Raw genomic sequence first — 24,273 nt, 5'->3', positions numbered from 1 at the left:
CTCTAAGTTGTTTGTTTCCAATTGTTCTGTCCACCATGAATTTACCTACCATTTGTAGTAAAGATTATTATGACATAGAAAAACAAAGTTTAAAAATAAAAAATGTATTAGGAACTCAGTCCTTATTCAAATAACTCACAATATGTTGAGCTACTACTGAAAACCAAAAGTGAAAAGAAGTATTTTCAAACATATAATCAAGGAAGGCACACAATATAATTTTCTTGATCCTCGAAAAAAAGTAAAAAGTAGACCACGAGATGTGAAAGGATTTTGTTTTCACAAGTTTTCAGCTTGCACTTTAAAATGAATACCTGACAGAGCTCTGGTGTGACACTGTAGGATAAGGTCAATTTGAACCACAAGGTCGCGGTTCAAACTCAACAGCCACTCCTGGTGGTGGTGGTGTGCCAGGGAGTGGGTTCCAACTCATAGCAACCCTATATAGGGTCTCTGAGGCTATAAGTCTTTACAGAAGCAGACAGCTTCATCTTTCTTCCATGAACAGCTAGTAGTTTCAAACAACTGACCTTGTGGTTAGCAGCCCAACTTGTAGCCACTATGCTACCAGAGCTCCTTAGGAAACTATATGTAAGGTCACTATGAATCGAAACAGACTCAATGGCACTTTACAACAACAACAAACACCCAATAGCAGGATGACCTAAGATGGTGATCTTTGTATTTCTAAGACCGTGACAGTTAGGGTTTGTGGTAACCTGGCTAGTCCCACTTTCTCAGGTTTGGCAGTTAAGAGGTAGAAAGCCTTATGATGAGATCTAACATAATGGAATCAGCCCATGTGATCTGCCCTAATCTGATGCACTTATCCTGTGTGTTGTAAATCCGCACTATGCTCATGTTAATGCAGAGTCCTGATGTGGCGCTATAGGATGAGCTCTGGACTGCTAACCATTAAGGCCAGTGGTTCAAACCACCAGTCACTACTATGGAACCCTACACAGGGTTACTATGAGTCAGAACTGATGCCACAGCACTTAACTACAACGTTAATGAGGCCAGATACAATCTACAGGGTTAAGTGGTATCTTGAGTCAATGTCTTTTGAAATATGAGAGAAAACAAGCAAGCAAACTCAGAAGGAGCTCATACCACCAGGAGAGAGGAGCTGCAGGGATTGGAGTGCAGATGTGGGCCTACAGCCCCTGCACTGTGACGCTCCTAGATCCAGAGGAAACTCGATGCCAAGACACATGGAGATAGTCAAGCAATGTTGGGCCTACAGATGCTCAGAGGAGACAAGGACCTTTCTTTGTAGCTCACAAGAGACAGCCTTCCCCCTCACAATGGACCTCGGATTCGGAACTTCTAGCCTCCTAAACCATGAGAGAAGAACTACCTGTTTGTTAAAGGCATCCAGCTGTGGTGTTTATATCATCACCAGAAAACTAAGACAAAGATGTACACTGTATGTACATACACTTACTTAATTCCAAATGGGGAGTGTGGTGCTGAAGCAGAGAACTACAATCATCAACAATCAGAAATAGTAACATAGTAGCGAAGAGGAGACGCAAACCCTGGGGAAGAGGAGGAAACTCATCTCCAGATGTTCCATAGTACAAGAAGGTGAGTGACCCAGTTTTAACAAAAATAACACGTTATAAGAGGCCAGGACAAGATGGCAGGGCAGGCAGGTGCACTGAGCAGACCCTCTGCAACAAAGACATGGAAGACCAACTGAAACAGAGCCAGATGGGGATCCTGGAACCCTGAGCTTCAGAGGAGAAGACAGGAAGGTGGACTGAGTGCCAACTGGAAGAGGAAGCTGGGCAGAAGTGTGGTAGAAAGGAAAAACAGGCAGGCCATCAGCGGGCATGGAGAAGTACAGCCATCTTGAACTTTTGCCAGCGGCTGTCAACAAGGTGACCTGCAGTCACAGGACATGGCTGGAACTGGGCAGCAATGGGGGTATGGTCCTCCCTTGTTCTGTACCCTCCATTGGCCTTCACCAGCCCCTTCTGCACAGCCTTGGCTCTGCCATTCCTGCTTCTGGAGGTGTATAAACCCTCCTTGAACTACGCTACACAAAGAGCAAACAGAGAACTGCATTCACACTTCCAATCTCTATCACATCCGCTAGGAGACAGATTGTGAGGATGCACCAACATACAAATACGACACCACAGAGCTTAGCTGCACAAAGATAGAGTGCATGAAACAAGTGACCAAAATACACAATCAGAAAATGGAATATAAGAAATGGTATCAGAACTATTTGATAAAGAACTTACAAACTGAAAATAAATGAAAAATTGGAAACCATACAAAAATAATTAGAAAGCCAGAAATAGCACATTAAAACAGCAAAGAAGCAGAATGGAATTAATGGAAGACTGAATTAATGAGCTTGAAGAAAAATCTCTCAGTATTCATCTGCTACAGAATCACAGAAAGCCTAAGATTTCTGTGAGGCACAATGAAGAGAAGTAACTTACATATGATTGGAATTTCAGAACAGGAAGACACAACATCAAAAAAACAAAGACAATTGTCCAAGAGTTGTTAGAAAATTTCCCTAACATCACAAGAGACGATAAGATAGCCATTCAACAAACTCCAAGCAGAAGAAACTCCAAAAGAAAAGTCCCAATACATTATAACCAAACTTTTCAAAACCAAAGATAAGCTCAGGGAAAATGAAAAGTTACCTACCAAGGAGAACTAGTAAGATTAAGCTCTGATTTGTCAACAGAAAGTATGCAGACAATATAATGGGATGATATATACAACTCTGAAAGGAAAACATAGCCAACCAACAATAATATACTCAGCAAAACTGTCCATCAAATATGATGCTGATATCAGGATATGTCTAAATAAACAGAAATTAGAAGAATTTGTAAAAACCAAACTAACTTTCTTAAAAATACTAAGGGATTTCTCTAGACAGAGAACCAACAACGTGATGATTTCACCCAGAACTCAATCCAGATATGTTATTGTTGTTGTTAAGTGCCATCTAATTGGTTCCAACCCATAGCGACCCTATATAGGGTTTTCAAGGAGCAGCTTGGTGAGCTTGAACTGCCATTGAGTCCAGCGCATTAACCCACAGTGCCACACCAGGACTTGACTCCAGAATTGCTGTTGGATTCCAATGTGTCACGGAGTCGGTTCCAACTCATAGCGACCCTGTACAGGCTTTCTGAGGTTGTAAATCTTTACGGGAGCAGAAAGTCTCATCTTTCTCCCACAGAACAGCAGGTAGTTTCAAACTGCTGACCTTGTGGTTCGTAGTCCGATTCATAACCACTTCGCTACCAAAGTAGAAGCACTCAAAGTAAAATATCCTACAAGACTGAAAACAGAGAACCAGAGCTCCAGCTAGCAGCAAGAACAACAAAAAAAGTTAAAAAGGGAACAATGTAGTTATAGAACTTCCAAGTAAAGAGGAAATCAAGTAGATTTCAAGAAAGAAACCTATCTGTAACACTGAAACTAGACCAAGCCTTACTCCTCGGCCTATTCAACCCCCAAGCCCCTAACACTAACCCTAGTCCTAACCCTAACCCTAACCCAAGGCCGAGACCTAGCTACAGTCCTAGCCCTAACTCCTTACTCCTACCCCCCCAAAAATGAAACACATTAAAAGAGCTGGGAAAAACATTCCCATGAAGAAACAGGGAAGCTGACACACACAAAAGTCCAAATTAAAGTGACAGAGAGTGTCCCTGAGGAAAGACGGATAATGAATGGGTAAAGATTACAGCAACAGAACTACCTACGCTCAGCGTTAAGGGAGAACACAAAGGAGAACTAAAATTCATCAGAGAAAACAATGAGGGGGCTTCAAAACGTTTGTGGAAAAAATTTCCCCACACCCTTTTTGAAGCCCTTTGTATAAGAAAAAAACAAGAATATCGCAATAGAGAGTTGAAAATTTATACCAATTTTTTAAAAAAGTAAAAACAGGAAAACTCGGCCTAAAAAGTACAACAACAGGAATGACAAATTTCACTGCAGAGGCTCAACAATAGATCTGAGTTAACAAAAGAAAGAATCTGCAAACATGAAGTTTGGACCACATAGATTTTTGAGTCTGAAGAACAAAATGGAAAATATCTGAAGGAAAGTTAACAAATTCAGAAAAATTAATTGTGGAACATCATGAAGCAGGCTCCTGTATGCATATGGACATCCAGAAGACTGAGAAAGGAAGAATATTTGAAGCAATAAAGCAAAAACATTGCAAAATCTGAGATATGATCCTATAAATTCTAGAAGCTGAACAAACTCCAAGCAGAATAAACTCAAAGAAAGTCACAATGATTCATAATATAATCAAACTTTGAAATATCAAGGGTAAAAATCAAATTCTGAAAGCAGCAAGAAAAAAAGTGAAGCATCTCATAGAAGGATTTCTCAGTAAGATCTGACTGATTTTGCCCCAGAAATCACGGATGAATAAGGCGGTGGGACGACAGATTTTAAATACCAAAAGAAAAGAACTGACAACCAAGAATAATACATCTGGCAAAACGGTTACTCAAAAAACAAGGCCCTGCCCTTCAAGAAATTGTAAAGGTTGTCCTTCAGATGGCAGAGAAAGTAATTCAAAACTGTAAACACACAGGAGAAAAAGCATTCCAGTGCAGGGAATTTCTGGACAAGAATAAAAATCTAAACTTAAGTACTTTGGGTTGCTCAATACAGTTATGTCCTTTAGGGTTCCTGAAGACAAACATGCAACCAGTAATTCCCATTCACGTTACCACACACGATGCATAAAACGTCCTAAGTAACAACAACATAAACAGGGAGAAAGGCAGCACAATGGTCTAATGTTTCGTTCGGAAACTGACGTGTTAGCTATTCAAACGAGGTTATTACAAATGCTGAAATATTAAAATGCAATCTCGTGTTAACCACACATACACAAATCTAAAATACATACACAAAGAAAAGGTGGTAAGAAACAAAATGGTTTTCTATTACCCTCTCCCTGCCAAAGTATCAACTATACACAAAAGGCGGCAATGCTGGATCAAATCAAATGGGGAGCAAAGAAAGTATATTCTTTTATACACTTAATAAACTGGCCCAGCAATCGTCTGTCAGTGTGTCCTACTGTGGTGGCTTAGGTGGTGCTGTGACGCTGGACGCTATGCACTGGCATTTTCAATTCCAGCAGGGTCATCCATGGTGGGCAGGTTTCAGCTGAGCTTCAAGAAAAAGACAAGACTAGGAAGGAGGAGAGATGGACTACGTCCAAATATTCAGTCACTGAAAACCTCATATGTAGCAGTGAAACACTGCCAGATAGCGTGAGAATACTGCCAAGTATACATATAGTGCCGGAAGATGAGCCCCTCAAGTTTGAAGGCATTCCAACTATAATCGGTGAAGAGCTGCCTCCTCAAAGTAGAGTTGACTATGATGACATGACTGTAGTAAAGAGCTTCAGGACCTTCATTTGCTGATGCGGCACAACTCAAAATGAAGAGAGACAACTGTAAACATCCATTAATAACTGGAACATGAAATGTACTAACTATGAATCTAGGAAAATTGGAAACTGTCAAAAAAATGAAATAGAACGCATAAACATTAATACGTTAGGCATTTAGTGAGCTGAGATGGACTGGTATGGGCCATTTTGAATCTGACACTCCCGTGGTTTACTATACCAGGAATGACAAATTGAAGAGGAATGTCATCACATTCATTACCAAAAAGAACATTTCAATATCTATCTTGAAGTACAATGCTGGCTGAGATAGAATATCCACATGCCTACAAAGAAGACAAGTTAATACCACTATTATTCAAATTTACACTTCAACCACTAGTCAGTGATGATGAAATTGAAGAATTCTACCAACGTCTTCAGTCTGAAATCGATCAAATATGCAATTAAAATGTACTGGTAATTACTGGTAACTGGAACGCAAAAGGTTGCAAACTAAAAGGAAGAATCAAAAGTTGACTATACAAAGGCTTTCGAATGTATGACAAGGTATGGACAACACTGCGGAGATTGAGTATTCCGGAATACTTAATCATGCTCATGAGGAACCTGTACGTACACCAAGAGGCAGCCGTTCAAACAGAACAAGGGGCACTGTATGGTTTACGATCAGGAAAGGTGTGCTCCAGGGTTGTATTCTTTCACCATACTTATTCAATCTGTATGTGGAGCAAATAATCTGAGAAATTGTATTATATGATGAAGACTGTGGCCTCAGGATTGGAAGAATGCTATATATATGTAGATGATACAACCCTGCTTGCCGAAAGTGAAGAGGACTTAAAAATACTTAGTGATGAAAATCAAAGACCACAGCCTTCATTATGGGTTTGCACCTCAATGTAAAGGCAAAGATCCTCACCACTGGATTAATGAGAAACATCAGGATAAATGGAGAAAGGACTGAAGTCAAAGACTTCATTTTGATCGGATTAACCATCAACATTCATGGAAGCAGCAGTCAGGAAATCAAACGACATAACGGCATTAGGCAAATCTGCTGCACAAGACCTCTTTAGAGTGCTCAAGAATAAAGATGTCAGTTTGAGGACTGGGGTGCACCTGACCCAAGCCATGATACTTTCAATATCCTCATATGAATGTGTGACAGTTGGACAATAAATGAGGAAGACCATATAAGAATTGATGCATTTGAGTTACGGTGTTTGAGAATATTAAAAATGCCATGGACCGCCAAAAGAACAAATCTGTGTTGGAAATACAACCAAAATGCTCCTTGGAAGCCAGGATGAAGAGACTTCGTTTCTAATGCTTCGAAAATATTGAGGGACCAGTCCCTGGAGAAGAATAACATGTTTGGTAAAGTGGAGGGTCAGTGAAAAAGAGGAAGACCCGCAGCGAGATAGACTGGCACAGTGGCAGCAGCAACAGGCTAAGGTGTAGCAACAACTGTGAGGTTGGTGAGGACCAGGAAGTGTTTTGTTCTGTTGCACACAGGGTTGCTCTGAGTCAGTACTGACTCAACAGCAAGTAACCCTAATAACAACAACAATACCGTGGCAAAAAGGACAGTATATAATGAAAAATGGGTGAATGACTTAAAGAGATAGAAACTGTAAATACATAAGCATCTGACTTCAGAGCCTCAAATGATCTAAAACAATTACTAACCAAATTATAGGGAGAAGCAGAACACACCAGGTTCCAGAATGAACAGAACTGCTGGAAAGGTATCAATGCGGAAATAGAGAACTTACCGCCACACACCAGTTAGACCTAACAGACGCATACAGAAAACAGCACAAGATACATTCTTCTCCAGGGCATACGGAATAATCTCCAGGGCAGATTAGGATACAAAGCAAGTTTCAATACACATAGAAAGGCTGAAATCACACCAAATATCATCTCTAACCATAATAGAAGGAAACTAGAAATAACAAAATGGAAAACTGTGAAATAACAGACATGTGGAAATTCAACAACATACCATTAAACTATTAACGGGCCAAGAGAATGAATGCAAACAAAAGCACAGGACTTCCAACAAGATGGTAGACTAGGCAAACACACTACATGTATTCTCTACAACAAAGCTATTAAGAGACCAAATGAAACAGATACAGATGAAAATTCTGGAAGCTTGAGTTTCAGAAGGAAGGTTCAACAAGTGGTTTGAGTGCTTACTGGGAGGAGAAGCTGAGGGGGGCAGGTGAGAGAGGGAGACTGATTGGTGAACAACCAGCCAGATGCGCTGTGACCACCTTGAACTTTTGTGAATAGCTTTAGTGACAGAAGGTGGACTGGCTGAGCAGATTCACACAAGCAACAGGAAAGGTGCAAGTCTAAATTTTTACTCATGCTCCTGGAAACCAGAGGTGTGGCCAGCTGGACCCTCATCCAACCCCAGTGCAGATCCTGCTGTTGGGGAGTCTGAAGCGTGTGGTTGAGCCATGCCAGTGTGAGGCAGGTGCCTGGATTCAAGCGGGCTCACCTACAGAGCTATGGAACCCACAGAGCCACCAGACATGCACTGTTTTTATCAACTTGTTAAGTGTCACTGAGTTAGTTCTGACTCATAGCGACCCTGTATAGGGTTTCTGAGGAGTGGCTGTTGAGCTTGAACTGCCGATCCTGCGGTTCAAACCGACCTTAAAGTCTAGCACATTAATCCGCAGAGCCACACTAGGACTCCCTTTAATAAATAAATAAAAATTTATATATATATATATAATTTTAAAACCCAACTCAATTTTTAAAAAAAAACAAAATGAAAGCACAACACACTAACTGGCACTGTATGGAGCAAAGGCAGTGCGCTGAGGGCAATTATAATGGTAAACCTCTAAATTCAGAAAGAGAAAACCTCAGATCAATAACCTAAAGTTACATTCCAAGGAAGAGCAAAGCAAGTCAAAGCTATAAAAGAAAGAAAATAACAAAGATCAGAGCCGAGATAACTGGAAAAGAGAAGAGAAAAATCGAATCAATGAAAGCAAAAGTTGGTTTTTGAAAAGATGAACAGAATTGACAACCCTTTTAGCCTGACTGACAAAGAAAATAAGAGAAGATGCTAGTATCTAAAATTAGATATGTGACTCATAATAGCAACCCATCTATAGAAATAAAAAAGATGAAAACATCATAAACCACTGTATGCTGACAAATTAGATAACTTAGCAGAAATGGACAAATTCCTAGAAACACATCAATTTCCTACATTGCCTCAACAAGAAATAGAAGATTTCAGTAGACTCATAATGAGCGAAGAGACTGAGCCAGTAATCAACAATTCAATGTCTTAGAAGAAATGGTCTCATTCCTAGCAAACATTTATAGAAAAAGCGAGTACAATCTTCAACTTTTCCAGAATATCAGAAGAGGAAGAAATGCTTCCTAACTTATTCTCTGAGGCATTATGCTAAAACCAAAACCAGACAAAGACACAATAAAATGACAGACCAATAATCTCCATAAATACCGATATAAGAATCAATACAACACAAACAAGCCAAACCCAAAAGCATTTAAAGAAATGACACACCATGATCCAGTGAAATTTAACCTAGGAATGCAAGGGTAGTTCAACATTAAAAACCAATCATTTAATAGAACAAAGGAAAATAATAATCACATGATCATCTCATTTGATGAAGAAAAGGCATTTAACAAAATCCAGCAACTTTTCATGATTAAAAAACCACTCAGCAAGCTAGGAACAGAAGGAAATCCCTAAATCTGATCAAGGGCATTTACGAGAAACTCACTGCTTACATTATATTCAAAGGAGACAGACTCACAGCTTTCCCTTTCAAAGAGAAAAGACATAGACGCCCACTTTCATCACCGTTACTCAAACAGGTAGCAGAGTGGATGAGGAACTGGATTGTTAACCGCAAGGTCAGCAGTTCCAATCTACCAGTAGATCCACGGGAGAAAGATGACGCTTTCTGCTCCCCAAGATTTACTGCCTCGGACACCCTATTCAGGGTCATTATGAGTTGGAGCTGACTCTATGGCACAACATCACCAACAACAACACTACTATTCAACACTGCATTGGAACTTCTAGCCAGAAGAATTAGACAAGAAAAAGCCATCGAAGATAGCCAAACCAGAAAGGAAACTGTAACTTCTTTTTACAAGTGACACAACCCTATATGTATGTGCTGTGTTGTTATTAAGTACTGTCAAGTCAGTTCTGACATAAAGAGAGTGACCCTGTGAAGTCCGAGTAATGCTGGTGGGTCTGAATCACTAAGTGGGTAGCATTTCAGTGCTTAACCTAAAGTGTCACACCAGGACTCCTTCTATACATGTTGCTATTGTTGTTAACTGTCATCAAGTTAGTTTGGATCCACAGCAACTATGTATAGGTTTTTCGAGGAGTGGTTTAGTGAGGGTGAACTGCTGATACTGTGGTTCAAACTGACTTTGCGGTCTAGTACATTATAAATGTTTGACCAAATAGGTGGTGGTGGTTGTTGTTAAGTACCAACAAGTCGGTTCCGACCCATAGTGACCCTGTACAGGGTTTCCAAAGAGCAGCTGATGAGCTTGAACTGTTGACCTTGTGGTTCAAACCAACTTTGCAGTTCAGTGCATTAACCAACCCATAGTGCCACACCAGGACTCCCAAATATAGCAGGTTAACTTTTAAGTTGATTGTTTTGTATTGCCAGCAAATGATGCTGTATGTAAATACTCAAATAGCCCTTGGCAGAAAAAAGTCCACCCCCCCTCCTGCAGTAGAGGGTTTCTGAGAAGCAGCTGGTGAGTTTGAACTTCTGAACTTGTGGTTAGCAGTCCAGTGCTTATCCTATAGCACCACCCCAAAGATCTTAGGAGAAGGCGATTGTATAGAAACCAATGCTTATTAGTAGTCATCAGGGGTGTGAGGGGGGAGGAAGATGGAGTCTCTGTTAATGGTGGTGGAATCCTTTGGAAAACGACAAGCGTTGACGGTTGTCCAACACAGTTTAAAAGTAAAGTAACAACATGAAGTCTACTGACAAATTTCTGCAAGATTCTGGTTCTCAAACATAATCATTAGCAAAGGACACCTTTTTCCCTCTTTTTGGAAGGGAAACCGAGGCTGGAGAAACTTTTTCTTGTGAATTGGGTCAAGGTTTGCAGAGCAGATCAGTTTCCCATTTAACAATTCACCAAAGTTTGTTTAGCTCACTGACTGCCATGCTCATCCTACTTCTTTCCGGGCTCCCCAGCTCTGTCTCTGTGATGGCTTCTCAACTCCCACCCTGGGCAAATGCTGCCCTTCGGATCTCCGATGGTTGATCATTCTACAGTGTGCACACAACTCACTGCCATTTCCACTGCGCTGAAACAGCAACGGAACTGAAGGGCATCTAATTTTCAGTTTATGAAAGGGAGTTTGTCTCAGAAAGTTTAACAATATTGTTGAGCACATGTTACATGCACAGGCCTGTGCTAAGTGGCAGGTACTGTTTACATCCCCACATATCGCTGAGGAAACTGAGTCACAGTACATACATCAGGTGGTAAAGGACAGAACACAGATCTGACTCTAGGAAGCCTGACTCTGATGTTAACTGCCCCCAGCACACAAGGCGGCATCACAAAGTGCCCAGAAAAATTCTATTATCTTTCAAGTCGGTTTTCCTACCAACATTGTGAAGGCCTCTGGTATAGTTTCAATAGGGAAACATTTTTCAAGCAGCCGAACAAAAATAAATTTGCTGGGTAGTCTGGCCTTCGGAATAAAAAGTAGCACGTTTGAATATGCTGCGACATTTTAGACTCTACTCAATGAAACACCTTTGCTTTAGTTTTGGATCAAAAAACGGGAGCGGGGCGAAGGGAAGAAGGAATCAATACAGCTGGTGGTTTCTTTCCCTTGAGCTCCTGGATCATTTTCTGTACACCTCCCAAACCACCTGTCACCTTGTGGTTACAGACAGCATACGGCAGCCCACAGAGCAAATGAGCTGCTCATTCCCGGGTCTCTACTATATATTTACGCGTCACCTCCAGAATTTGTCTGAGTTTTACCAACTATCGCCCATGTGTGTCAAACAACTGTGATGTATAGGTTTTCAGTGGCTGATTCTTGGGAAGCAGGTCACCAGGCCTTTCTTCTGAGGCACCTTTGATGTGCTGCTGGAGTCTGTTGGCTGGGATTTTGTTGAGAATTTTTGCATCTATGTTCATGAGGGATATTGGTCTATAATTTTCTTTCTTAGTAATGTCCTTCCCTGGTTTTGATATAAGGGTTATGCTTGCTTCATAAAATGTATTAGGAAGTTTTCCATCCTCCTTTATATCCTGGAATAATTTGAGTAGGTTTGGTGACAGCTCTTCCCCGAATGATTGGTAGAACTCACCAGTGAATGCATTTGGGACTGGACTATTTTTGGTTGGGAGTTTTTTGATGACCTGATCAATTTCTTCTTTTGTTATGGGGCCGTTCAGGTTTTCTACTTCACTTTGTTTAAGTTTAGGTAGGTCAAGTTTTTCTAAAATGTATCCATCTCTTCTAAATTTTCAAATTTGTTGGAGTACAGCTCTTCATAGCATTGTTATTATCCTTTTGATTTCCTTTGGTTCCGTTGACACATCGCCCATGTGGTTTAAAATGCATGTTGTGTCTTCTCCCTCTTTTCTTTTGTTAAGTTTGCCAATGGTTTGTCAATTTTATTAATCCTTTCAAAGAACCAGCTTCTTGTCCTGTTGATTCTTTCTATAGTTTTTCTGTTTTCCATCTCATTTATTTCTGCTCTGATCTTTATTCTTTCTTTTCTTTGGGTGACTGTACATTCCCTCTGTTTCTAATTGCTGGAGATGCTGTGTCAGTGTGTTAATTTTGGTTCTTTCTTCTTTTTGCATGTGCACATTTATCGCAATGAATTGACCTCTCAGCACAGCTTTCTCTGTGTCCCAAAGATTTTGGTATGTTCCATTTTTGTTCTCATTTGTTTCTAGGAACTTTATGATTTCACATTTGATTTCTTCTACCACCCAGTCACTTTTCAGCAGGGTATTATTTAGTTTCCATGTATTCAACTTTATTTCCTTGGTCTTCTTATTGTTGATTTCTAGTGTTATAGCATTGTGATCTGAACAGATGCTTTGTAGTACTTTGATGTTTTTAAATTTATGAAGGCTTGCTTTGTGACCTAACACATGGTCAATTCTGGAGAATGTTCCATGTGCACAGGAAAGAATGTATACTGTGCCTTTGTTGGGTTGAATGCTCTGTACACATCTCTGAGGTAAAGTTGGTTGACTGTGCTGTTTAGTTCCTCTGTGGTTTTGTAGAGTTGTTCTATACCTTTTCGAAAGTGGTGTATTAAAATCTCCCACTATAATTGTAGATTTACCTATTTTTCTCTTCAATTCTAGTAGGGTTTGCTTCATATATCTTGGTGCTCTTTCATTGGGAGCATATTTATTAGGTTATGTCGTCTTGCTCAATTGACCCTTTGATCATGAGATAGTATCCTTTTTTATCTTTTATGCTGGTTTTTGTCTTAAAGTTCACTTTACCAGAATCTCCTTAGAGGCCAGGATGGCTAAGCTTCATCTCTCATACTTTGGACATATTGTTAGGAGGGAACAGTCACTGGAAAAGGATGTCATGCTGGGTAAGATGGAAGGTCAGAGAAAAAGAGGAAGACCCCCAATGAGAAGGATTGGCCAGGTGGCATCACTGATGGCATCGAGTGTGGCGGCAGAAGTGAGGTTGGCCCAGGACCGGACATTGTTTCGTTCTGCTGTGCATAGGGGTCACTATGAGTCGGTTCCGACTTGATGGCACCTGACAACAACAACAACAACAAAGTATTGCCATTCCTGCTTGTTAATTATTGCAGTTAGCGTGATATTTTTTTTTTCATCCTTTAACTTTTAGTCTGTTTTTGTCCTTGTGTGTAAGGTGTGTATCTTGCAAGCAGCATATTGAAGGGTCTTGTTTTCTTATCCATTCTGCCACTCTCTGTCTCTTCACTGGTACATTTAATCCATTGACATTCAGTGTAATTATCAATAGGTAAGAATTGCTGTCATTACATTAATTTTTTGTGGTGCTGTTTGTTCCTTTGTTGAGTTCATGTTTTTTGTGCTATTTCTTGTCAGTTTCTTCTTAGTTTTCATGTTTCCTTCTTCTGACTGTATCTTCATTTTCATGGTAAGTTGTGAAGTATTAACTCTCTTTGGGGTTTCCCTATAGTCTATTAATTTTTCCCCCCATGGAGCGCTGATAGAGTAGTGGTTACAAAATAAGGCTGCTAACCTCAAGGTCGGCAGTTCGAAAACTACCAGCTGTTCCACGGGAGAAAGATGAGGCTTTCTGCTCCTGTAAAGATATGCAGCATCAGAAATCCTGCGTAGGGTCACTTCGAGTTGGAACTGACTCAATAGTACTTAACAACAACACTGTATCCTGTAATCTACCTGACCTCCTCACCACCTGGATCTCTGTTCCTGTGTTTTTCCCTTCTTTGATACTGTTAATATTTTGATCTTTGGTTGGCCTCACAAGTCCTCTGAATTCATTGCTGTAATTTTGTTCTGAATTCTACTATCTCTTGACTGAGTTCCAGGTAGGTTGTCACAACTATCAATCTTTGGTTGTTGTCTGTTCTTGCTGGTTTTCATTCCAAAGAACTCCCTTTAGGATGTGTTGAAGTGCTGGGTTGGCTTTGGCAAAATCTCTTAGCTTCTGTTTATCCTGGAATGTTTTGATTGCACCATCGCATTTAATTGACAGTTTTACTGGATAGACGATTCTTGGTTGGCAGTTTTTTTTCTTTTAGGGTTTTATATGTGTCCCCATTGCCATCTTGCCTGCATGGTTTCTGCTGAGAGGTCAAGAGCTTAATCTAATTTGCTTGTCTTTGTAGGTAACACTTCTCTTGTCCCTGGCTGTTTTTAGGATTCTCTCCTTGTCTTTGATTTTAGGGAGCTTGATTATGATAATGTCTTGGTGATTTCCTTTTGGGGGCTATTCTTCCTGGAGTTTGTTCAGCTTCTTGAACGTTTATCTGCTCATCCTCAAGATGTGAGGAAAATTTTCTTCCAGTAGTTCAACTATCTCCTCTGTGGACTTCTGTGATTCTTCCTGTTCCGAGATGCCAGTATATCTTAAGTTATTCCTCTTCATGTTATCAAACATTAATCTTAGGCTCTCTTCAGATTTTTTTTATTCTTTTTTCTGCTTGCCCATCTAGCTTAGCAGTATTGAGAGATTTGTCTTCCAGCTAACTGGTTCTGGCTTCCATCTCTTCAATTCTACTCTTTTGCCCTTTCAGTGTATTGTCCATTTCTGATATTTTATTATTAATTATCTGGACCTCTTTCTGAAGGTTTTGAATTATTTCCAATGCTGTATCTGTCTTGTTTGATTGCTCCTGTAGCACTTTCCTGACTTTTTCCTTTTTTTCCTCCACCCCTTTTTGAAGCATTTGAATTTGTTTCCATAAAATTCTTCTGAATTACTTCTCAGGCAGATCCAAGACCTGCTCTTCCTCTACTGGAGAGCCTTTGTCTGCCTCCGGCTCATTTGTCTGTTACTCTTTTCTCTTTATTGACATGTTTTGAGATCTTTTGTTGTGTTTTCCTGGACATTTTCAGTAGTTAGGTGGATTCTTAATGCTTAAATGGATGTATGTTGCTGCACTATTAAGCTTGCTGAGTGTCTTTTGGTGGATATGATCTGGAGATAGGCTTCCCTTTTCACATGTAATGTCTAGCTAGCAGCTGCTATTGGCTCCTGTCACCTTCTGAGGCACCTTTGGATGAAATCTAACCTCCTACCTTTTGGCTAGCAAAACATACATGAACCATTTGTACCACCTGGGGACTTCAAATTCTGTCTGTAATAAGGGATATCACTGCTGATATCTGATGGATCTTGACTGAAAGCAGAGAATACCAGAAAGATATTTACCTGTGCTTTATTGACTATGCAAAGGCTTTTGATTATGTGGCTCATGACAAGCTATTGACAACATTGCGAAGTATGAGTATTCTGGATCACTTAATTGTGCTCATGAGGAATTTGTATATGGACGAAGAAGCAGTTGTTTGAACAGAACACAGGAACACTGAATGGTTTAAAATTTAAAAAAGGTGTACAACAAGATTGTTTTCTTTCACCATACTTATTCAACCTGTATGCTAAGCAAATAATCTGAGAAGCTGGGTGACATGAAGAAAAATGTGGCATCAGGATTGGAGGAAGACTCATTAACAACCTGCAATATGTAGAGGATACAACCTTACTTGCTGAAAGTGAAGAGGACTTAAAACATTTACTGATGAAGATCAAAGAGCAGAGCCTTTGGTATGGATTACATCTCAATGTAAAGAAAACAAAAATCCTCACCACTGGACCAATAAACAGCATTCTTATCAATGGAGAAAAGATTGAAGTTGTCAAGGACTTCATTCTTCTTGGATCAACTATCAACACTCACAGAAGCAGCAGTCAAGAAATCAGACAACATATTGCATTAGGCAAATCTGCTGCACAAGACCTTTTTAAAGTGTTGAAGAGCAAAGATGTCAGCTTGAGGACTAAGGTGCGCCTGACCCAAGCCATGGTATTTTCAATAACCTCATATGCATGCGAAAGCTGGACAGTGAATACGGAAGACCGTAGAAGAATTGATGCCTTTGAGTTATGGTGTTGGAGGAGAATATTGAAAGTGCCATACCATAGGCTGCCAAAAGAACCAATAGATCGTTCTGGAAGTAGTGCAGCCAGAGTGCTCCTTGGAGGCCAAGATGGCCAAACTTTGTCTCTCATATGTCAGACACACTGTCAGGAGAGACCAGTCATTGGAGAAGGGTATCATGTTTGGTAAGGTGGAGGGTCAGAGAAAAAGAGGAAGACCCCCAACAAGATGGATTGGCCAAGTAGCAGCATCAATGGGCTCAAGCGTGGCAGCAATAGTGAGGTTGGCCCAGGATCAGGCAGTGTTTCGTTCTGTTGTGCATAAGGTCACTATGGGTTGGTACTGACTCGATGGCACCTAACAACAACAACAATAAACACAAGGTCGGTGGTTCAAATCCAGCAGTCTCTCCTAGTGTCAGAGCGCTCGCCCAGACTCTACGCTACTTGAATATGAAAAAGCCATCTTTTATTTAGAATATTAATATCTAAGCAGGATTAAGGAGCCCTGATGGCACAGTGGGTTAACTGCAAGGTTGGCAGTTCAAACCCACCAGCTGCTCTGTGGGAGAAAGATGAGGCAATGTTTCCATTAAGATTCACGGCTTTGAAAACCCCCTGGGGCAGTTCTAACACTGTCCTATAGGGTCGCACTGTCGGAACCGACTTGATGGCAGGGAGTTTGGTTTATGTAATATTTTATCTCAAGTTCTTAATAAGTTAGAGTCAAGTTCTTATTTAATAAGTTAGAGTTTAAGGGAAAAAGTTCTAATCAAGGTATGTCATGGACAGTTGGATCCTGATAGGGAAAATGTGGAAGAAAATATCAAATTCCTCAAGAAAAGAAAACTGCACAAACCACGGAGACCTCCTGGGCCAGCTGGGACTGGAAGACTCCGTGAGACTACTGTTCTGAGATCTTCTTCAGACTCTGAAGCGAAACAAACCTCTGTGGTCACCTCGTAGCTAAGCAACAGACTATCTCACAAAATACAGAACATCTCTTCTAAGTACTGTGTGCCTTTGAAAGATCACCTCAATGAGCCTAAGTGGTTAACAGTGACTTTAAAACAAAAGTGTGACTGTAAGGGGGGTAGGGAAAGTAGATGAATGGAAAACAGAACCATCAGGCAAGAAATCATAAGAAAGTTCCCACATGGGGAAGACTGAAACCAATGTCAATGAACAACTGGTGCAAACACTATGGAATAGGAAACGAAACTGGCGTCTTAATACTTCACCAGAAAACAAGCACACACAAATGTTTCTTAAAGGGGAGGGATACTGATCAATACTGTACTAATCTGAATATGTGAGTAACAGAGTCAGATTGATGCTTCACTACCAGCCAGCAACTTTCTCAGATATTGAGTCTAATAAAGCCCGACCATCCTTTGCAGCTGGATCTACTCTTTCTCCTACTTGGTAGATTTACGGACAGAAGCCTGCAAACTGCTGTCTTATCCACGCTTCCTCCCAAGAGCCAATCTCGGTCCCTGGACCTCTCATGCCCTGGCACCCTCACTAGTGTCCCTCGGGCAGGCAGGAGGTCTGGCTTAGCCCGCTTCCATGCAGGGGAGACTGGTGGCAGCTGCTCCCTCCTGGGACTAGGGAAGGACGGGAAAGTGTCTGTGAGCGCTGAGATGCATGCCAGATTCTAGAAGCCTAAACACCGTTTTCACCTGAAACGGCTAACCTTCAAACAGAAGCAGCCCTGGTGTGGCACTGTAGGAGAAAGCACCACACTGCTACCTGCAAGGTCGGCAGTTCAAACCCCTCAGCTGCTCCTTGGAAACAAAATCGAAGCACTCAAAAACAATGGAGTAAGAGATAGTCGTATTCAGCAGGGAATCCAGGAGTGGAGGCTAGATGTGAGATATTTTATTCCCGCCACCCCACCCATTAGTTCCTACTTCCCACTTAAGAACTTCTTAAGAAAATGCCTAATCACAGCTGATCAAAACCATGGTTTTTAAACCCTTACTGTTTAAAGAACAAACATCTAGAGCTTAAATGTGCTGGGTTTTTTGTTTTTCTAACTGTAGAGGTGGAAAGACTTCAGGATATGATGACAAGCTGCATCTAATGGAATAGGAATCAAAGGGAGAGGAGAGTTAGAGAGGAGACAGGAAGGAAAGAGACAGAGCGTGCACAATGTCAGAGGTGGAAGCAAGTTTTATTCAGCTTTCATTATTCGGATTCATTTTCTTTCAGAATTAATCTTGGGGGGGTGGGTGGAGAAAACCCCACAAAACCAGACTCACCTGTTTTGATACTTGTGTCCACACTGTGAGCATTTGAAATCCCAAGAAAAAGAATACGTGAAGAGCTTTTCGATGCGAGGCTCGAGCTTTAAGAGCAAGGGAAATGCAAACACAGGGCTTTCCATGTCACCTTCAGAAAGAGAAGCAGACCATTGGTACAAATCACTAACACTGGAAACAAAGCCAACCACAGAGAAACTGGGCCGTCCCTGTGTTCCTGGAGGAAGTCATTCGTAGCTCTGGGAGGGGAAGGTGGAGACTAGTGGAAACCTTCTTCCAAAAATACCCAGGAATCAAGATTTTAATGATCACCTTAGTCTCCATCTTTCATTTTCTTCTTTTTGGTGCCACTGAGTCAGTTCTGACTCACAGTGACCCTGAATAGGGTTTCCAAGGGCCGACACGTGGATTTGAAGCGTCAGCCTTGATGTTAGCAAATTCAGTACTTAGGAGACATTAATAAAAACTTCGACGACCAAAAACTCACACTTTCTTCTCAGAGCTTTCTAACTTTACCCTGGGGAACTATAACAGCCCTGTTGTAGTAAAGTGCCTTTGAGTCGCTTCCAACTCAAAGTGACCCCATATAGGTGGCTTTGAACAGTCGACCTTGGGGTTAGCAATCTGGTGCTTATCCTACAGTGAGCCACACCAGGACCCCTAGAGTGACTAAAACAACAATCCTATGAATGGTTTGGTATAGATATTAAAATAACTAAGGAAACAACGTAGAATGAGTTCAAAGTTGAATGACACCGCTGAAAGACCATTTCTAGTAGAATCTGCTTGTTCTACGTGTGGAGAGGGCAGGACAATTAAGGATTTAACAAAACCTGTTGTTGACGAGCCCAATGCCACCTCACAGCGACCCTACCTGCCTCATAGGGTTTCCAGTACTGTGATAACTTTACCAGAGCACGTGCCACATCGTTCTCCTGTGGAGAGGTTGGCAGACTTGAACCAACCACCTTCTGGTTAGCAGCCAAGTGCTTAACCATTGCACCACTAGGGACCTTTGAGGTTCAATGGCTAAACTCAAATCCTGACTCCTGATCTTCCATTCTTTCGGTTTAAACCTATCCTGTACTAACAAAACTTGAGCAAATTTTAGGGTAGGGAAGATGAAAATGTTATTATTACAACCAAACCCAAACCCCAGCCAGCAAGCTTTCCAGTGGGATTCCCACCGTCCTCCTTACACCCAATTCCCAGTTGTCTGCTCTCCTTCCAGTCCTCCTCAGGAATCTTAAGACGCTGCTTTCCTGAGGTGACTCTAGAGAGAATCTGGGTCCCCTCACTCACTCCCTCCACTGGGAAAGAACCCTCCTCAGCTGCCCACCACAAAGAAGCTCCACCAACAGGAATGGCCTGTTACCGCCTGAGCTTAGTCTACAGTCAGGCTGACACAGTCCTGATCTACTTCTGCCCAAAGACATACCACCGCAGACACCACAGCTTCATTCCTGACCAGGCACTGGCAGGAGAGTAGAATTACTCGGGCTGGTTGAGACCAGAGTTCTGCCACCCTACTGAAGTGCAAGCACCACAAATTAATGGTCCTGAGTTTCACCAGCAAGACTCTGAAACAGGCCCTAAGTTCTGGCATTGGTTCTTCTGTGGACAGTGACGGTTGAAGTGATGCATTCATCTCCCAGGGGGAGGAGAGGATTTGGAGGGTCAGCCAGTGCTGGGGCTCCCAGGCATTCACTTGATCCTGATTCACTCAAGGGTTATAAGACCAATCTGCATGTTGATAAGGAAAGCTCCTTCCACCAACAATTTAACCAGTGTGAAGACTCTTAAGCCCAAAAACCCACATTTTCTCTCCCAAGAATCTGATCATTCAAAGTAACAACACAGTGATATGCTTCCTTACAGCAGCTTTGTTACGGTAGATGAGCACAACAGTTAAAACGGCACAACGTACTTACCTAATGTGCATCGAAGCTGGGGTTGAAGCCGAGTGAAAATTTCGTCCCGGGCCTCATTCAGACAGCCATCTATCTTTGCAAACAGTTCTGAAGTACATTTTTTATGGTCCCCATCTAAAAGTAATACACAGGGAATTATCAGTCTCTCACCAAAAATTATGACATCAAGAATCAAAAGTTCACCAGATCCAACCATGCTCTGCCCTGCCAAAACTGTACAAGAATACTTTTAGAAGCTTTATTATATATTATAAATATATAATAATAAAAAGCTGCAAACAATCTAATTACCCAGTAACAGGACAATTGGCAAATCAATTGTGATGTATCTATACACGTTAAGGAACCCTGCTGGTAAACAGCTAAACAAAGGTTGGTGGTTTGAATCCACCAGCGTCTCTGTGGGCTAATGCGCCAGTCTGCAAAGTCAGTTTGAATGGCAAGGTTGGCAGTTCAAGTTCACCAGCTGCTCCTCAAAAACCCTATACCGGGTCGCTATGAGTTGGAACCAATTTGCTGGCACTTAACAATAACAACTCAGAAATACAGATGAGCAGATTACTGATACATGCAACAATACTGATGAGTGTAAGATCCATTCTGCTTAGTGAAATAATCCAGACACAAAAGTCTACAGATTATATCTTTGTGATTCCATACATACGAAGGGGCTTCTAAAGTTAGGATGGAGGGGAGCTGCTGTGGGGACTGGAAAGGGTGCCAGGAACCTCCTAAGGTGACAGAAATGTTCCAGATCTTGTTTTGGGTGGGGATTACATGGACATATGGAACTCTCAACACCCATTGAAGAGATTACTCCTTTATCTATGTTACATTCGACATCATTCAAAGACTTTCCAAATCATAAATAAAGGTCTGGGCTAAAATCTACAAAACAACGGTCACCAGTCAATGAACTTTTGTAGTAAGAGATAAAATGCAAACACAGAACATCCTGAATTCCTCCTCCTTCCTCTCTGGCATGCCATATGCCCCCTCAGTATTTGCTATCTACATAAGGTCAATAGTACTCCGAGTCCTGGTGTGTTGCTATAGGATAAGCACCCACCAGATGCTCCATGGAAACCCTATACAGGATGGCTCTGAGATGGACCCAACTGGACAACACTAACAACACAGTAGTATTCACTGACTGGAGCAATGCCATTCTGCCTGGGTGAAATCTCTAAGTCAAGTAAGCCATTCTCATCCAAACCATCATAGGCTCAACAATACAGCTAACCATTCTGGTAATTTTCCTAGCTCAGAAACATCTGAAGTTACCTCTTAATATGCGATTATTACGTATGCTACACCAAACCAAAGGAGGGCTAGTAACGTAATGGGTTACAGGGCAACTGCTAACCACAAGGTCAGCAGTTTGAATCTACCAGCTAGCTGCTCTGCAGGAGAAAGATGAGGTTTTCTGTTCCCGTGAAGCTTTACAGCCTGAGAGGCCCTATACAGGGTCACTACGAGTCAGAACCTACTCAGTGGTACCAAACCAAAAACCAAACCTACACTGCCATCAAATCACCCCAACTTACAGCAATCCTATAGCTTTCTAAGTCTGTAAATCTTTACAGGAACAGACAGCCTCATCTGTCTCTCCAGGAGCAGCTGGTGGGTTTGAACTGTTGACCTTGCAGTTAGCTGTCCAGTGCCACACCAAGACTCTTACTACTTATGTTTCTTGTTGTTACGGGATGTGGAGTTAGTCTCGACTCATAGAGACCCTGCACAGGGTTTCTGAGGCTTTACATTTGTGTCAGGAGCAGAAAACCTCATCTTTCTCCCAAACAGCAACTGGTGGGCTCGAACTGCCAACCTTGTGGTTCGCAGTCCAATGCTTATCCTATGGAGCCACCGTGCTTTAATTCATTTATTTCGGCTTGCATGCTTTTTATCGAACTTAAAAGTTAGAAGAACGGATAAATTTGTAAGACGTCTTAAAGTTATGATTTCTTCTTGAACATTTTGTATCTTTTCCTCGAGAACGTGTGTGTGTGTGTGTGTTGTGGGTGGTCTTCCACATCTGCTTTTTTCACACAAACTGGCTTCATTTTAAACTCTGCAGGCTAGCTGTTCCACAGCGACTGACCCACGCTGCTGCATGTTTAGGTTGTTTCATTATTGCCACTACGTTACAGCAAGCATCTCTGGGCACATCTCTGTCCTTGGTTTTGATAACTTCTTTACAGTAAAACTCTCAAAGCAGGAAGACTATGACAGAAAATGACCCCAGAGTCAAGAAATCATTCTGAGTTACCAAAACCCCACTGCTATCGGGTCCACTCCACCTCATGCTGACCCCGTGAGACAGAGCAGAACTGCCCCGTGGGGCTCCACGACTGCTACCTCTGTCTCCCGAGGAGCAGCTGGTGGGTGGTACACATGCTGCCCTTTCGGCTGGAAGCCAGGTACTTAAATTAACAACCATGGCGCCACTGGAGACACTCATTCTGAGGAACAGCCTCCACACGCATCTGCAGTTATTCTAAAGCTACAAATAAATTATTTTACTCAAATGAAGCCTGCTTACACTCTGCTTTCATGTTCCACTAACTGGAGGTCAGGTGTGGTGCTACAGGGTAGACCCTGGACTGCTAACTTCAAGGCTGGCGGTTCAAACCCACCAGCTGCTACTTGGAAGCTATGAGTCACGACTGATTTAATGGCACTTAGCAATCACCACAAAAAAATCCTTAAAGGCGGCTGCAGTGCTCTGAGACGTCACCTGTTAAACTAGGAGGATGGAGTTCTCTGCTGATCTGACCTGTCCCAAAGCCATTCACCAAGGGCCTCAGTAGTTATAGTTTAACATTCCTTCAAGAATAAAATCAGTAATGGGTGTTAAGAGGTCTGCAAATGTTTGGTGTAAATATTGTTGTTAAGTGCCATCGAGTCAGTTCTGACCCATAGTGACCCTGAACGGGGTTTCCAAGGCTGTAAATCTTTACAGGAGCAGAAAGCCTCATCTTTCTTCCGCGGAGCAGCTGGTAGTTTCGAACTGCTGACCTTAAGGTTTACAGCCCGATTCGTAACCACTACACTACCAGTGCTCCTATGTGTAAATATTAAGCAACCTATATGGTTAATCATGGGAAAATAACATACAAGATCCATATAATAGATTGCTGTTGTTGTTAAGCACTGTAGAGTTGGTTCCGACTCATAGTGACCCTGCACAGGGTTTCTGAGGCTGCAGTTCTTTACGGGAGCAGAAGACCTCATCTTTCTCCCGCGGAATGGCTGGTAGTTTTGAACCGCCGACCTTGACGTTAGCAGCCCGATTCGTAACCACTACATTACCAGAGCTCCTTTTACACACCATGAAAGAGGCATTTGAAAAAATGCATCAATAAGAAAATACTTAGAATGTAAAGTGAAGAAAGCATACTATGCCAATTCTTTAAAAATATATGCACAAGCAAAATCAGACAGTGTACCCATACTTCTAAAGTTGAACAAAGATGGGCATTCTTGTCCTATTGGATTGCAAGACTTAACAAATTCTAACAACAAAAATATGGACTCCTGGTGTGGCACTGGAAGATCAGAACTAGACTGTAAACGACAAGGTCAGCAGTTCAAACCCACCAGCTGCTCCTGGGAAACCCTACACATGGTCACTATGAGTTGAAACCAAACTCCTTGCTGGTCAAGTCGGTCCCAACTCACAGAGACCCTACAGGACAGGGGAGAGTCTGCTCCATGGCCTTCCAAGGCTGCAAACCTTGACAGAAGCAGACTGCCTCAACGTTCTCCCTTGGGAGCCCTTAGCGGGCTCAAAATGCCAACCTTTCAGTCCGCAACCAAATGCTTACGCACAGCGCCACCAGGGCTCCTGAGTTAAAGAACAGCAGCAAACACATAGATGCAATGTTGGGATATGGATAAGGTGGTGTGGCAGGCAAACGGAGACAACTATCCATGCTACTAGAAATAAACCAGCTCTTTACCTCACACCAT

General features: G+C 41.8%; 1 protein-coding gene across 1 annotated transcript in view; it reads right to left on the bottom strand.

The window, feature by feature from the left end:
• USPL1 (ubiquitin specific peptidase like 1) overlaps positions 1 to 24,273 on the bottom strand; it is a 47,980-nt gene that overhangs the window by 14,194 nt on the left and 9,513 nt on the right. Inside the window, exons 4-5 of the mRNA XM_006832047.1 lie at positions 20,302 to 20,415; positions 18,371 to 18,500 (exon numbers count right to left, since the gene is read on the bottom strand). Of these exons, the coding sequence (XP_006832110.1) occupies positions 18,371 to 18,500; positions 20,302 to 20,415 (244 nt within the window). The remainder of the gene's footprint in view (positions 1 to 18,370; positions 18,501 to 20,301; positions 20,416 to 24,273) is intronic.

The sequence above is a fragment of the Chrysochloris asiatica genome, unplaced genomic scaffold (assembly GCF_000296735.1).
Source record: "Chrysochloris asiatica unplaced genomic scaffold, ChrAsi1.0 scaffold00005, whole genome shotgun sequence".
Taxonomy (NCBI): Eukaryota; Metazoa; Chordata; class Mammalia; order Afrosoricida; family Chrysochloridae; genus Chrysochloris; species Chrysochloris asiatica.
The sequence above is the reverse complement of the archived record's forward strand: the minus strand, read 5'-3'. Positions and strand labels throughout refer to the sequence as shown.